Raw genomic sequence first — 16597 nt, 5'->3', positions numbered from 1 at the left:
CAGCGCCCCCACAGGCCAGGAGGGGAACAGGTTGGTTTGACTCAGAGCAGAGAGGAAGAGAACCACAGCAGCTGGAGGTGGAGCAGATGATGGAGTTCTGGTTCCAGTAGAACCGGGTCGACCGGACCATCAGGTGGAAACAGCCTTAGAGAAGGAAGCAGTGAATGTTTTCATATTTTCATGAATCTTCTGATTAATTTGAGATTCGCGATCACCCAGTGATTGAACTTGTTTGAAAACCAAAGTGTTCAGTTTCTGTGAGAAACTGATTCTTTCCATTTGGACACGGTCAGAGTTTCTGCTGAGGTTGTAACTTTCCTGGCACATCAAACATCAGATCTTTCCACTCTGAGCTGCTGGGTCTCAGTCGAAGGTCACTGGTGTGATTGCATCATGTTTACTGTGTCGTCTCACTCTAATGAGCCCCAGCAGGGCTGTTGGCAGTGAGAGATCCCAGAGGATGCTGCCCAGGCGGCGCTTTGGACACCAACAGGACAATTATCAGCAAGAGAGGACACGCTGTGTCCCCCAGGGGCCCCGCAGGGCGGCTTCAGGACATTCAGGACCAGTTTCTCCTCCTGGGTCCGGACCAGACCCACAGTCTGAGTAAACACCTGTTAAAAAAAAACAAAACAGAAATTTATCAGAAAAATTAAATCAAACCGTTTTCATTTCATTTTCATCAGACATCAGAAAGTCTCCATCTAAACCAGGAGATTTCAGGTAAACTCATCCAGCTTCAGGTTACTAACATTTCCTTCCAGTTAAAGGTCCAAACAAAAGTCAAACTTTTGTCTTTCATGATCTTGTTATGTTCACAACCTCTCTGTAAATCTGCACTTTTTAATAATTTTTATTAAAAAAAACCTGAGAACAGAATACATCTTAAAGTGCAAACAGAGCCTAAAACAAGATTTCTCTTAATAAAATGAGATAAAAAATAAATAAATAACTTCCTTAGAAAACATTAAATAAAAATGAACTTTATTAGGGGGGGAAATACAAAGAGTTTGTACTTTTTGATCAAAAAGCCCGAAATCTGGACTCAGACCTGAACCTTCAGAGCCACATAAAGATAATTACAAAGTCGGCTTTCTGTCACCTGAAGAACATTTCCAGGATTAGAGGACTAATGTCTCCTCCAGGCATTTATCTTTAATCACACTGATTACATTGATTCATTAAAAACTTAACCAGAAGAAACTCTTCACAAGTTTTTGAGAAAGAAGGTAAAAGATACCATATTCATTTAAAATCTATAGATAAAACTGAAGATACGTTTTCCATTGGAAATTCTAATGAGTAGTTTGTGGATGTGGATTAAAATCAATTAAAAATGCAAATGACAAAAAAACAAAAAAACCTGAGGATGAGTGGAGATAGAGTGAACCTCCATCTCCACCAAAATGTAAAGTTAGAGCAGAAGAATTTGGTCAAATCCCATCTGAGCAAATATCGTTTCTCCATGCAGGAGAAACTTTGATGACGTCGTTACCAAGAAAGACTTTTCCACAAACTTCCAAATACAATTTGGAAGATCTTCCAACATGTTGGCCTAGGCTAACATGTGCAACTGCAACAATGTGTGGAAGTTTTCAAAGTATTGGAATATTTTCCTAAATGTCTTTCTCTAGAAGTTCATCCAAACTTTCTGGATGCTTTTCGACCTGCTGTAAAACGTGTATAGTCTTTGAAATGTCGTCTCCTTGCCCCCTCCTTGCCGTCAGTCAGAGCAGGTGTGTAGCAGAGTGTGTGTTTTACTACAAACTGAAGCTCTTAAAGGCAGCAGAGCAGAACCTGCAGCCGCAGGAAACCAGCTGAAGGCTGTAACATTCACTGGAACGGGGGAGGAATGGAAAATATCTCTGCATTTACAAAAACAAATGATCTGTTTTCACAGTTCTGAATAATTTTCCTTTACCTGAAGTCTTTATCTCATAAAAACTGATTGTGTTATTAAGGATGAACGTTTCGCAGGTTTCATATTTCACTCTGAGCGCCTACTTTGACATCGGCCTGTTTAAGTACGTCGTTTTCCTGGTTATCATGTGTGTTTATATGTTCATTATCGGCTCCAACGTCCTGCTGATCGCGGTGATCTGTGTGAACCGGAGCTTACATGAACCCATGTTCCTGTTCCTCTGCAGCCTGTTTGTGAACGAACTGTACGGCAGCTCATCATTGTTTCCCTTCCTGCTGGTCCAGATCCTCTCGGACGTTCACTCCGTTTCTGTTCCTCTCTGCTTCCTGCAGATCTTCTGTCTCTACATGTACGTAAATGTTGAGTTTTATACCCTAGCTGTCATGTCTTATGACCGATATCTGGCCATCTGCCACCCTCTGCACTACAGCACACAGATGCAGATGAGCAAAGTCAGCAGGCTGGTTGTGTTTTCTTGGTTCATTCCTCTGCTGAACATAATTGTGATGATTTCACTGAACGCGTCCTCTGGGTTGTGTGGAAACATAATCGATAAAGTTTTCTGTGTTAATTATTATGTGACAAAGTTGCTGTGCAGCGGCGCGACGGCCAGTAACGTCTACGGACTGGTTTACACCTTCTCTGTGCTCCCCAGCCTCGCCGCGCTCATCCTCTACACCTACGTGAAGATCCTGAAAGTTTGTTTTTCTGGATCCAAACAGACGCGTCAGAAAGCGATCAGCACCTGCATGCCTCACCTGGCGTCAGTCCTGAACTTCTTCTTTGGCTCTTTCTTTGAGATTCTGCAGAGCAGGTTTGATTTGAGCAGACTCCCTGCTGTCCTGCGTATTGTTTTATCTCTGTACTTTGTCACCTGTCAGCCATTTTTTAACCCGCTTGTATACGGGTTAAAACTGGGAAAAATACGCCTGGCTTGTAAAACTCTCTTCTTTCATCGTAGAAAACCTGCTTAAAGTTTTTAAGCTGATTTTAAAGCTTTGTGAACCAGAATATTAAATAAATATTCATCTGTACTCGTATTAACTTGTGTTTTGGTTGTTTTTTAATCAATGTTGTTATAAAATAAAGTGTAATAAAAGAACACATACACTATGCAGGACAGTGAAAGGAAAACTAGGAATAAACCTGAGCTGAAAAAAAAAACACACAACCTTCATGGCAGCATAAAAATGATTTGAAATGATTATTTCTTAAGATTTACCTTAAAATTAACATGAACAACAATAAAGCAACATTTTCAGAGGGAAACTTTGAATCTCTTTAATAATTTGATAATAATTTTTCTCATGACACAGCGGTAAAACCCTGACCCTAAATGGAAAGGAGGTAAATCTCTGCTATGTGTAACGATAAGAAGCTGCCAATTAAAATTCTTCAGCAGCATTTCTGTCATATCTGACAACATTTGTTGATGTTTTGATTTAAAATAAACAGATGACTGGTGGACTGGTGGGTGAAGTGGGACTGCAACAATGTGTGAAAGTATTGGAATATTTTCCTAAATGTCTTTCTCTATGAAGGCCCAACTGGCTGGGCGGCTCAGGAAGCATTACACAAACATCACCAAACATAACGTTAAAATGAAATCGAGTTAGGCCAGTTTGTTTCCTGGTCTTTGAACGTCCGTTCAAACTTCGGACATGTTTGTCCAGATCAGCGTCTCCTCACCGCCCTGCATGTTTCAGATGTTTCCCTGCTTCAATACGCCTGATTCAGCTAATTCCAGTTCACCAAACACCTGAACTGGAGCCAGGAAACACCTAAAACCTGCAGGGCGACCAGGGTCGGGGACCACTGGTCTAGATAAAGTCCTGGAGCAAATTAAATACCATTGAGCAGAAAAAAGTCATGCAGAACGTAACAGAAAAGAGAGGAGATGAAATATTAAGAGGTGGCAGACATTACACGTTGGTTCAGGACAGTTTGAGGCATCTTGGAGAAATCTAGTTTATCAGACATTAAATCAACAAGCAGCTCATCCAGAGAAATGTTCGACTCGAAATGTGTTTGAAGGGTTAATGAAGTCCTTCACCCTGAATCTGTCTACACAGGGATAAAGAACCGGCATTTTCAATGCAACGTGACTCTTATTACAGTGGTTTCTATGTCCTGTGTTAGCCAGGCTAATGCTAGCTGGGTATCTGATGACTAACAGGCCTTTTGTCCAGATATCGGACCGGACTCACGGTTTTAGAGTTTCCTTTGTAGTAAACAGAATATTAATATAATGATAATTATTCTTGATAATTATTTCACAACATACGATGTTTATTTCATAATTATTGTGATTTACCATTAAAACACGATGAACTGCCTCATTGCTGAAACGTGATAGCAGTAAATTTAACTTGTGCTGCTGAAACCTCAGACCTGAATGAACTGATTTAGCTGTTCAGCGTTTAAATGAACACAGAGATTTTAAAATAAACACAAGATTGGTCGATTATGATTAATCTGGCTCAGACAGTTTGGAAATGACCTTTTAACCCTTCCCAGATTGGTGAGCAGCAACAGTTGCTTTTACAGTCATTGCTGATGTTTTCAGAAAATTACTCCTGTTATTTGATGATTATCAGTTAATCAATTTATCTGATCAGCAACAACCTGATATATTTTTTTTTCTCCATTTTTTTCTCCGATTTTTGTCTCGTATTTTTTCTACAGTAGGCAGACAGGAAGGAGGGTGAGGAGAGGGGGGAAGACATGCGGCAAAGGTCGTCGGGACCGGGAGTCGAACCCGCGACGTCCGCGTCGAGGACTAAGGCCTCCAAACGTGGGGCGTGCTAACCCCCTGCGCCACCACAGCACGCCCCAACAACCTGATATTTTTATCTGTTATTCTTTATACAATCAGATGGATTTTCTTTTTAAAATCAGGATTTTGTTTTATTCCAGGAACATTTACAAGGAAAATCACTTAATGAATATTGACATTTACCAGATTACAGTTTTACTGAGGTATTTAGCTCAACATTATGAACAAACACTAAAAAGAGCAGATTACTTTTGACCAAAGAAAAGGGTTCTGCAGGTGATCTGGATCTTATTCAGTTTGAGTCCGTACAGCAGCGGGTTCAGAAGAGGCTGGCAGGTGACAAAATATAAAGATAAAATAATACGAATCACGTTGGGAACTCTGCTCATGTCAAACCTGCTCTGCAGCACCGCGAAGAACGAGCCGAAAGAGAAGTTAATGAGAGAGGCCAGGTGAGGCGTGCAGGTGCTGACGGCTTTCTGCCGGGTCTCTTTGGATCCAGAAAAACACACCTGCAGGATCTTCACGTAGGTGTAGAGGATGAGCGCGGCGAGGCCGAAGAGCACAGAGAAGGTGTAGACCAGTCCGTAGACGTTACTGGCCGTCGCTCCGCTGCAGGACAACAACGCAATGTAATAATTGTTGCAGAAAACTCTGTCGATGACGTTCCCACACGGCGCAGAGGAGACATTCAGCCAAATCATGCCCACAATGACAACGAATGGGAGACACCATGACAGCACCACCAGCTTAACGACCATGCTGAGGGACATCTGTGTGCTGTAGTGCAGAGGGTGGCAGATGGCCAGATATCGGTCATAAGACATGATGGCTAGGTTATAAAACTCAACATTTACGTACATGTAGAGACAGAAGATCTGCAGGAAGCAGAGAGGAACAGAAACGGAGTGAACGTCCGAGAGGATCTGGACCAGCAGGAAGGGAAACAAGCCTGAGCTGCCGTACAGTTCGTTCACAAACAGGCTGCAGAGGAACAGGAACATGGGTTCATGTAAGCTCCGGTTCACACAGATCACCGCGATCAGCAGGACGTTGGAGCCGATAATGAACATATAAACACACATGATAACCAGGAAAACGACGTACTTAAACAGGCCGATGTCAAAGTAGGCGCTCAGAGTGAAATATGAAACCTGCGAAACGTTCATTACCTCTGCACTTTTATAAAGACAGAGGAGGTGAATGATCAAGGTTAAAGTGTTTCAGAGAAAACTTAATAGGAATCTTCACAACGGAGATTTATTCCTCATTTTCCAGGTTTAAAATCTCATTTTTGTGCTGCAGAGACACAGACTGAGGTTCACAGCAGCAGAAACAAATAAAATCCAGAGAAAACTCACAGGCATGAGAGAAACACACCAAACACAGAGATTTAAACCCTGACAGACTGATTCACTCACAACAACATTACAACAGATGAAAACTCATTAGAAATTTCACTGAAACAAAACGTTAAGGCAAAGCTTCATTACAAACAGCAAAACAATTACTCATGAAAAATCCACATGATTTTTCTCTACAGTCATTAACACAGAGGCGCTTTATGGTTAAAATATTTCCAGCTAACTGGCTGGAGCCTCAGTCTGAAGCTGCTCTGCCTCCTTTAAATGCTCTTCACTCCCACAGCGCCACGAATTTCCAACACAACTGAAAAACACACATCGGTCCCCGAACGTCTCCTGGCCGCAGCCTGTAAACAGCGTTAGCTTCTGAGCGAGGAACAGAACATGTGAAGAAACATGTTTTTATTCACTATTCAGGAATTATTACATCCGTTTAGCCTCATACACTGTTCAATTTTATTTTTTTATAAACACATTTTTTCTCATGTTCCCTCCAACTTTTTAAGGTCCACCTAGCGCCCCCTGGTGGCTGGAGTCAAAACGCACTCATCATGAACTTCATGTGAACTTCAGCCTATAAATGGTTAATACAAATTATTATTTTTATACAGCTGTATTTTTTTTAATGGATAACTATTTATAAAAGTATTTTTTTGTGTGGGGACCAACAAAGTGTCATAAATATACATACAGGATGAAATTATCACGATCCATTGGTGTCTGATCTGTTTCTGATTGTTTAGATCTTAATTTAACTATTCATTTTTTTATTGTTTATGTATTTTAATAAAGGGTGAATTATTTTTGGTAAAAACATGTCAAGAGAGAAAATTACTAAATCCTTCATCAATTGTCATTTAATACCTTAGAGCAGTGGTCCCCAACCTTTTTATTACCGCGGACCGGTCAAGACTTGGTAATTTTGCTGCGACCCGGGCGGATGGGGAGAGGGGGCCGTCAGATAATGCTTCTTCATGTTGGTGTTCCTGCTAAAGCCTTTTTTTTTGTTTGTTTGGGGGTTTTTTGCCCCGATTTTCCCTTTACGACAATCTTAAAACGTCCTGCAGTGAGTGGTGTGTTGAATATGCCTGAACTAAAATCTGGCATATTCAACATTGTTTTGGCCCGATTATCTCAGCCTGTGATGATTTTACTGACTGGGAGCGAAACGCAGCCTGTTGAATGTGACAGGTAGCCAATCAGAAAGCGCGATGACGTAAGAACGGCGGGGAATCCCAGACAGTTGTCATGGCAACTGAGAGTCCGGTGGACATCAGAGGTGATATGTGGAAATGTTTATTACTATATGTAAAGGTCATTTTTATATATGTTTATTACATGTGGTTATGTTTGTTCAGTTAAAAATGTTAACTACAAAAAACACAACTCACCTCCCAATCATAGAGCAGCAAATAGAGCGGCTGCTCCGCCGTCTTTTATCAAACTCCTTTTCTTTTTACGTCTTTTATCGCTTAAAATGAGCCACAAACTATCACTGCTGCTTCTACATCGTCATCCTGTTTGATTATTCTAAATTCATGTAAATTATTATTATTTTATTAAATTATTATTCTAAATTCATGTAAATTCAACATAAATTCATGTTTGGTCTGTTGGAGGTTTTACTGGATTTTCTTCTGGAATCGGTTCTGTGGTGTGTTGCTGCTGGACTCACGAACCGACCGAACCTGTTGGACTTTTATCGGCTCTGTGGTCACAAAGGCCCACAATCCTTAAATGGTGTGAACCAGACCTAAAACTCACAAGCTCTACTCCTCTCCTCTCGTCTCTCCACTGCCATAACGCTCTCTGACTCGGGTCGCTATGGTAACGTTTACATATCCCTTCAAAATAAGATACAGATGCGCCACAAAAACGAACATTTTACTTTTGTGAAAACTTTAACTCAGGTTAACGACTAATGGAGCCCTGAGCTTGTTTCTCTGCAACCAGACGGTCCATCTGGGAGAGACGAGAGACAATGAGACCGGAAGTGTTGCTGATGCTCAGGGTTCTTGGTCTCTAGTGGAGAAGCAGCTTGAAGCTTCATTGCCTCATTAACATCCGGTCACCATATCATGCAGAGCTTGGACTGTGGGAATCACCTGCTGGGATAAATCCATCCTCCTGTCTCTTCTCTGGGCCTTTTCCCTTCAGAAAGAAACTTTCCAAAGACATCTGATCCGTTTCTGACTCATTTTGCTGCTTGTGGCTCCATGTTGGCGGCAAGACGGAACCGAGAGAATCCGGTTAAAGGATTTTCAAAATAAAAGATCCTCCAGACTCAAATAATACATGAAACGGATATATTTAATTATTTCTTGCGCGGCCCGGTACCAATTGGTCCATGGACCGGTACCGGTCCGCGGCCCGGGGGTTGGGGACCACTGCCTTAGAAGACAGATATTCATAAGCAATAGCTAAGACTGAAAATTGGCTATAATCAGGTGCCTCAATCTGTATCACTATTATTATTATCTCCACTCTTATCTTTAGAGATAGGCACCAAACCCCTTTACCCAAGAACTTAAATTGTATTGTTGTGTTATATTGTTAACATTATCATTGTTACTGCTGTTGTTGAGCCTCATTATATTTTATAAATATATATTCCTAAACTTCCGCCAGTGATGCCCCCTGCAGCTGTGGGTGTCTTTCAGACATAATAAAAGACGGCGGACATGAGCGTCTGCTCAGACGTAGGGAGGGGGGATCCGCCGATGTTCCACACCGACTGGGAGAAGGAAACCGTGTTTTAATGAACCTCCAGCGTTCAGAGAGCTTCATGCTGCAGATGTTGGCTCTTTTCTCCAGTTACTGTTGACTCAAACCTTCAGGCTGATCATGATTCAATGATTGAAAATCCTCACAGATTGTTGTCAGTATTATTACGCTGTGTCCAACATGTGGGATGGAGTTTGTGGTTAAATTCAGTTTTGTTGGTGAAATTGTTTAACTAAAGGAAGTTTTTTCATGCTCTAACTGAAATGTCATGATGGTAAACTCTTCACAGGTTTTATTCTTCTTCCTGACTGCTTATATTGACTCTGGGGTTCTGGCGTATTTATATTTCACTGCTGTTTTGCTTTTGTATATTTTAATCATCGTTTCCAACGTCCTGCTGATCGCGGTGATCTGTGTGAACCGGAGCTTACATGAACCCATGTACATGTTCCTCTGCAGCCTGTTTGTGAACGAACTGTACGGCAGCTCAGGCTTGTTTCCCTTCCTGCTGGTTCAGATCCTCTCTCATCTTCACTCAGTTGCTGCTCCGTTCTGCTTGCTTCAGGTTTTTATCGTCCATTCGTACGGGGCTGTTGAATTTCTAAACCTAGCTGTCATGTCGTATGACCGCTACCTCGCTATCTGCTACCCTCTGCAGTACAACACCAGGATGACACCAACCAAGATCGCAGCGCTCATCGCTGTGAGCTGGCTGTATCCGTTTGTTGTGATGTCCTTCTCTATGACTCTGATACCAGTGAAGCTGTGTAGGAACCAGATTAACAAAGTCTACTGTGACATGCACTCTCTGGTCAAACTGGCCTGTTCAGATGCAGCATTAACCAACATTTATGGACTTTTTGCTACGTTCAGCACCATCTTCATCTCTTTGCTCCTGATCCTCTACAGCTACATCAAGATCCTGGCTGTGTGTTTCTCTGGGTCCAAACAGACCCGTCAGAAGGCTGTGAACACCTGCACACCTCACCTGGCCTCCATCTTGAACTTCACCTGTGCTGGAAGTTTCGAGGTTTCCCAGAGCAGATTTGATATGAGTTTTCTGCCAAATGTTCTGCGGATTTTTCTGTCGCTTTACTTCCTGACTGCCCAGCCTCTTTTTAACCCGCTGATGTACGGCCTGAAGATGTCAAAAATCAGAAATATTTGTAAAAGTCTAATTATGAATACAGACTACTGACATGGTTTTTATTGTATTCAACAACCAATACAAACTGACATATTATAGAAATAATACTAAGGTTTTTAGTGGCAGATTTTGAACCTTAAAACAAATCAAATCAGTAATGAAATAGTTATTTATTTTTAAGCAAAGGATAATTATAATATATTCAAAAATATGTATTTTATATACAAAAAGACTATAAAATGTTCAGTTTTAATGTCTATCAAAAAGTGTAACAGTGGAGAAATACATGACAATAAAAATCTTCTTGGAAAAACGCAACTATCATCTGACTGTTCTTTAAGTTCTGCATTTCAACCATTATGATTATGAAGAGAGATTAAATGCTAAAACAATAATTTTCACTGTTTACCTAATGGACTTGATATAAAAATATCCGGTAAATGGAAAGAGGCAGAAGATAAAGATAACTTCTTCCTTGCTCTGGCCTAATTAAAAGCTGTTAAGAGTCTTTATGCATAGAGGTGAATCATCAAACCTACAATTTTTGTCACCTTGTGCACAAAATGGATGGATAAGATATTTACTGCTGAATTCACAAAATTACAATGCAACTTTTAGTCAAGAGGTGGGGCGTTACGTTTTAGTTCTGACAGATGATTTATGGTGTTCAAGCTTCCTCAGTGAATAAAAGTTGAAGAAATTATAGCCAAGAGTGAATGAAAGGTGTGGTGCTATTTACGTTCATTCTAAATATATGTTTTCCCCTATATATTATTACAGGAAATAAATAAATGTAATTTAATATTACTCTACATTCCTCGCTGTATGTTCAAGTCAAAGCAGTTAGAGGTTCATTAGCCTGCTAAGTGCAGGATATCCACCTTTATTCTTTGTTAAAGAAATCATGAACACATTTGAATAGATCTGTGGCAGTAGATTGAGCCTGTGACCTAAAGCCTCTCTAAATTGGCCTTAGATACGGTGACCTATTCAGGTTGTTGTTCAGGGTGTCCAGCCTTTCACAAATACCTGGTGTTCATAGGCCTCAGGTCTCCCAGGACCCTGGAAGGATAAGTGGACATGAACGATGGATGGATGTTCTGGAATGGGTCCAGACTTCCTACTTCAGTCTCACGTGGCGTTTTAGACAACCCAACTCTGCGCTCCACTTCCTCCCACAAAGGGTTTAAAAAGGACAACCTCTACATCTCCTTGTTTGCTGATCATCTCTCCAAGATTTGACTTCAGATCTTCTCAGATACTGTTCCTAGGCTTTCTCAAGGATTTCTTTATGATACCTACCATATAACCCTTTGCTTCTGAGTGGTTTGAGGGCTGACTGCACCTTTATCGGTCTGTATGCCCGAATGGTCTGAAGACAAACAGACACACCTGAATCAATGGAATTCAACAACAGTAAAACATGTTGTTGGTCCCCAAGGAGCTTGATGATTGCCCACTGTCTGGATCTTCCTCCAGATACAATTAAAACTCTCTTTGCTTCCTAAGGTGTTTCAGAATAAACCTATCCTGCAACTCTCTGTGCTGGACTTCCTGCAGCAACTTAACTATCCACAGGTGCTGCTGGTCATCTTCTCCAAAGTCATTATTCAGTCTGTCTTATGTTTGTCCAGGATCAGTTTGGAAGATGAACTGAACTGTGTGAACCCAAACAGACTTTGCACTTCCCTTTGGGATTTGAAGATGACCATCAAACAATCAACCTTTTTATTATGTTATTGTTGTTACCCTTTCAAGATGTACCACAACACTAAACCTACAACACCCCTCAACCCAATAAGGTACAGCAAATATTATGGATGTGATGGACAGAAGGATGTATTAATATTCTTTTTACTATCATTATTAGTAGTAGTACTATGAACATTACTAATATTACTCGTGGTTGTGTTTACACGATGGCAGCCACAGCGGGAAGACAACCTGTCGCCTGGCTACATAACAAAACAGATTTTATATTTCTTTCTCTCCTAGACTTTCTGAACTTCAATAAACTTCTGTTAATGATGTCCCACTGCAGCTGTGGGTGTTTTAAAAACAAAATAAAACACCACAGACATTCCCATTTTGGAGGAAGTCACCGGTGTGACCAAGAGGACTGTGGGAAGGAAGGTGTTGGTCTCTGTGTGCTAATGAATCTCCATTGTCAAACGAACTTCAACTGCAGAAGATGCTGTAGATGTTGGCTCCTTTTTCCAGATACCATTGACTCAAACCTTCAGCCTGATCATGACTGAATGATTGAAAATCCTCACAGATTGTTGTCAGTATTATTACAGTGTCCAACATGTAGGATGGAGTTTGTGGTTAAATTCAGTTTCTTTCACTAAAGGAAACTTTTAACATTATAATCAAACTATTGGGAATGTGAAACCTTATAATGACAAACTCTTCACAGGTTTTATTCTTCTTCCTGACTGCTTATATTGACTCTGGGGTTCTGGCGTATTTATATTTCACTGCTGTTTTGCTTTTGTATATTTTAATCATCGTTTCCAACGTCCTGCTGATCGCGGTGATCTGTGTGAACCGGAGCTTACATGAACCCATGTACATGTTCCTCTGCAGCCTGTTTGTGAACGAACTGTACGGCAGCTCAGGCTTGTTTCCCTTCCTGCTGGTTCAGATCCTCTCTCATCTTCACTCAGTTGCTGCTCCGTTCTGCTTGCTTCAGGTTTTTATCGTCCATTCGTACGGGGCTGTTGAATTTCTAAACCTAGCTGTCATGTCGTATGACCGCTACCTCGCTATCTGCTACCCTCTGCAGTACAACACCAGGATGACACCAACCAAGATCGCAGCGCTCATCGCTGTGAGCTGGCTGTATCCGTTTGTGGCGATGTCCTTCATGATGTCTCTGGTGCCAGTGAAGCTGTGTAGGAACCAGATTAACAAAGTCTACTGTGACATGCACTCTCTGGTCAAACTGGCCTGTTCAGATGCAGCATTAACCAACATTTATGGACTTTTTGCTACGTTCAGCACCATCTTCATCTCTTTGCTCCTGATCCTCTACAGCTACATCAAGATCCTGGCTGTGTGTTTCTCTGGGTCCAAACAGACCCGTCAGAAGGCTGTGAACACCTGCACACCTCACCTGGCCTCCATCTTAAACTTTTCCTGTGGTGGAAGTTTTGAGATTTCCCAGAGCAGATTTGATATGAGTTTTCTGCCAAATGTTCTGCGGATTTTTCTGTCGCTTTACTTCCTGACTGCCCAGCCTCTTTTTAACCCGCTGATGTACGGCCTGAAGATGTCAAAAATCAGAAATATTTGTAAAAGTCTAATTATGAATTCTGAATATTTTAAAAAAGCATAATACATAAGAATAAAAGTAATGTTTTTAGTGCCTGATGTTCACATTTATATCAAATCCAAGATTTTATTGGTTCCATATATATGGCTTCCAACTCCAGAGGATTTTTAAAACATCTTTAAAAAGATTTCATTAAACCATTTTTTTCCTCTAACATGTCTTAAGCACAAAAAGACAGGAAAGCATTTTAGAAAGATTCCCAGAAGAAAGTCTGATAATTTTAGTATAATGTAAAACCAACTGAAAGGCGGTTTTTAGTTTTTAGAAAAGCTGCATCTATAACTTTTAAATTAAATCCAATGTCTATCAAAATGGTGCAAAAGTGGAGAAAAATATGAGAATAAAGAATTTCTTCCTGCATAAATGTGAGTTTCACCTGGCTGCTCTCTAACATCTTTAGATCAACTATAATGATTTATTTTTTTGTTTGTTTTTGCAGATTCTTCTCAGAAAGTTATTGTAGAGAAATTTATTGTTTATAATTTGTATTTGTTCTGGTAAATATAGAGAAGTCATGCATAAAGCTGTCAGATAGCGTAAACATGCACAGAGGTGGATCTGGTCATCTAACAAACTGGATCTGGGTTTGGTCCAAAGATTTACACTGAGGGTAACCAAAAAAGGCAAGATACGCATCCCTGACTCTGTTTATAGTTTACAGTTTATGCTGAGGTAAGAACCAAACATCAGAAACTGTGTGCTGTGTGTCTGCATGAAGAGAGACTGACTTGATAGTTTATTGGAGATTCGTGTGTGTGGGTGTGTGTGTGGGGGTGTGTGTGTGTGTTTGTCTTATTGCTCGTTCTGTTGGATTGTTCATCTTTTCTGTTCAGCCTCTCCAGAATCTTCACTTTAGTCCCAGGATGATTTTGCTCCCACTTTACCTCATCGTCTTCTTCGTCTTCATCTTTGTTGTAAGATAAATAATTGTATCTAAATTTGCGGATGTTTTGGTGTTCCTGCCCGTCTCTCCGCCTGTTGGACTCCAGCTCTGTCTCATGTCTCCCGGCCATCGTTTATTGGAGTTTCAACCCTGAGATCCCTTCAGACCCAGTGCACAGATTTTTAATTTCCTTGTCAACATGGTAAAAAAAAACAAAAAAACTTTCTTTGTTCAGTTAAGTCTGTGTAAATAGTGTAATCTTCATAGAGCTCTAACATTGACCTTTTGAAGGTGACAATGTGTACAACATGTTGGTACCAAGGCCTGGCACTGTAACAAATTTTTCTGCGTGATAAACTGTCCCACAAGTTACGGCGATAAATGATAATGTTGTTTTGAGACCACTTCAAGGAATATAATGGCAATAATGGTATTATAATGCAAGAATACATTCTCAAAGATCAATAAATCTTAATTTCTAATGAACATTTACCACCAAATTTATAAACAAAACAACAGAAACAGCAAATCAAACAAATTATGAAGTTTCTGTAAACAAATCTGTCCTTAAAAAAAGGTTTAGTTGAAACCAAAGCACCAGACTGAAGACTTTCATCATCCGGTTTTTAGCATAGAGAGAGAAAAGAGAAAAATTATAAATCATGCAAATAGAAATTATTGAGGTTGGTTTAATTTATCATGCCATGAATTGATTTACTGATTATTGCAACTGACATATTGGTCAGATTTGGATGAATCTTAGCTGAATCATAAGAGAGTTCTCAAAGAAATATGAACAGTTCAGATCACACAACTACCTGTGTGACAACTGGCTTTTGTTGTCACACAGGACCAGTTGATATGGAAAAACCTCCAGTTACAGGTTCTGTTAACCCAAGACTCTCAGAGACAGGACACAATGAAACTCAACATTTACTGTGTTCTGGTGAAAAATAATAGCCGTCCGACATCTGTTTTTTCTTCAGCATAGACTTCCTGTCTCTTAATAGGAGTGAACTCATGATGAACTTATATTAGTCTCAAAGCGTAGGCCTGTCGGATCATAGAATGGGGTCAGTGGGATGTTGAGCCACTTAGTGCAGAGAGGTGGCCATCTTTCATCAGTCAGTGACCACAGACCTCCAGCACTCTTGTGGTGTTGAGATTAGCCAGAGAGCAAAGCAAAAACAACTTCATGGATTTGGTTTTCACTGTGAGCAGCTGGACCTAAGCTTCATTTCTCCTGTTTTTGGTGCATCTTTGGGGCGATGGTGTTGATGGTGGCAGGAGTTCGTCCTGTAGCAGGAGGGTTGGTAGTTCAAGCTCCCATCTTTGTTGCTGTGTCCTTGGGTAAAACGCTTCGCCGACGCACCTGCTGGTGGTCAGAAGGGCTGATGGCGCCGGTGCCTGTCAGACTGCCTCAGGGCAGCACTGGCTACTATCCAGTAGCCATCAGCATGGTAATGTGTGCATGAATGGGAATGACTGATTTCATTGTAAATCATCTTAGTTTCCCAAAAAGCAACTATGCAGGTCAGATTTCATTTCATCTTCAAACCCAAACTATCAATCTCACATAGCTAAGTTTTCATTGACAGTATAATTGCGCAATTTGACATTTAAAAAATAAATTTGCTTAATGGAAACACAAAAAAATTCTAAAGAAAATTCTCGTTTTTTGATTAAAAAATTTTGCCTCTTTGATGAGGCTGCATCAGAATTGGTTTACTTCACAAAACTGCAATGGGAACTTTTTCCTTATCACACGAGTCACATGATCAACAACTGGATCTTGCCGCTGGCGCAAACAACGAAGACGACAGGAAGTCGTTGGAGGATGATGGTGCAACATGATTTTTAATGACTTGTCGCATGAACAAATGTGCTTATGTGTGATTTTAATTGGGTTTCTTATTTCATGGAAACACAATTGCAAAATTTTGTTTTCTCAACATTAGTGGAATACTGACATTTATTAAGGAAATACAGCTAAGAAGAGAAACTCTGCTGTCATTAGCTGAATTGTCAGCTAAACTCTGATGACACTTCTAAGATTAGTATAATAAAAGATTTTTATCATGCTCCTTTTTATTAGACAATCTTCTCTTCCTCGTTTTGGTTAAAAATTCACAAACTGAAGACAGAAAGGGAGGATTTTAAATATGCTGGGTTAACATGAAGCTTTGGGGTAAATTACCTAAAATGATTTGAGACTTTAGGAAAGTTCAGTTTCCAGTTTGATAGAAACATAATCAGTTTATGTCTGTTTCAACTGGCAGACATAAAGGTGACTGAAAAGACTCGCAATCACCAGATTATGTTGCTAAAACTAAAATTATTTTAAAAGTTATATGGTGAGTTGCATCACTAATGAATAAAGTTTGTCCTTGTTTTGCCATCCTTCCTCGTTTAAGCACAGCAGAGAATAAACACCCAACGCAGCAA

At 40.3% G+C, this 16597-nt stretch overlaps 4 protein-coding genes across 4 annotated transcripts; 3 read left to right on the top strand and 1 right to left on the bottom strand.

The window, feature by feature from the left end:
• Positions 1-1599: 1599 nt before the first annotated feature.
• On the top strand, positions 1600-2918 carry LOC116707550 (olfactory receptor 10A3-like). Its single transcript, XM_032544939.1, has one exon. It carries the CDS (start codon positions 1963-1965, stop codon positions 2893-2895), a length of 933 nt encoding a protein of 310 aa, XP_032400830.1. The 5' UTR covers positions 1600-1962; the 3' UTR covers positions 2896-2918.
• Positions 2919-4895: 1977 nt separating this feature from the next.
• Positions 4896-5999, bottom strand: LOC116707553 (olfactory receptor 490-like). The gene has a single exon (XM_032544942.1). It carries the CDS (start codon positions 5864-5866, stop codon positions 4943-4945), a length of 924 nt encoding a protein of 307 aa, XP_032400833.1. The 5' UTR covers positions 5867-5999; the 3' UTR covers positions 4896-4942.
• Positions 6000-8779: 2780 nt separating this feature from the next.
• Positions 8780-10078, top strand: LOC116707552 (olfactory receptor 11A1-like). The gene has a single exon (XM_032544941.1). It carries the CDS (start codon positions 9054-9056, stop codon positions 9981-9983), a length of 930 nt encoding a protein of 309 aa, XP_032400832.1. The 5' UTR covers positions 8780-9053; the 3' UTR covers positions 9984-10078.
• Positions 10079-12056: 1978 nt separating this feature from the next.
• On the top strand, positions 12057-14014 carry LOC116707546 (olfactory receptor 11A1-like). Its single transcript, XM_032544933.1, has one exon. It carries the CDS (start codon positions 12334-12336, stop codon positions 13270-13272), a length of 939 nt encoding a protein of 312 aa, XP_032400824.1. The 5' UTR covers positions 12057-12333; the 3' UTR covers positions 13273-14014.
• The last annotated feature ends 2583 nt before the right edge of the window (positions 14015-16597 follow it).

This window comes from Xiphophorus hellerii, chromosome 18 (genome assembly GCF_003331165.1).
Source record: "Xiphophorus hellerii strain 12219 chromosome 18, Xiphophorus_hellerii-4.1, whole genome shotgun sequence".
In the NCBI taxonomy this organism is placed as follows: domain Eukaryota; kingdom Metazoa; phylum Chordata; class Actinopteri; order Cyprinodontiformes; family Poeciliidae; genus Xiphophorus; species Xiphophorus hellerii.
Note: the sequence above shows the minus strand (reverse complement) of the source record. Positions and strands in the feature narration are given on the sequence as shown.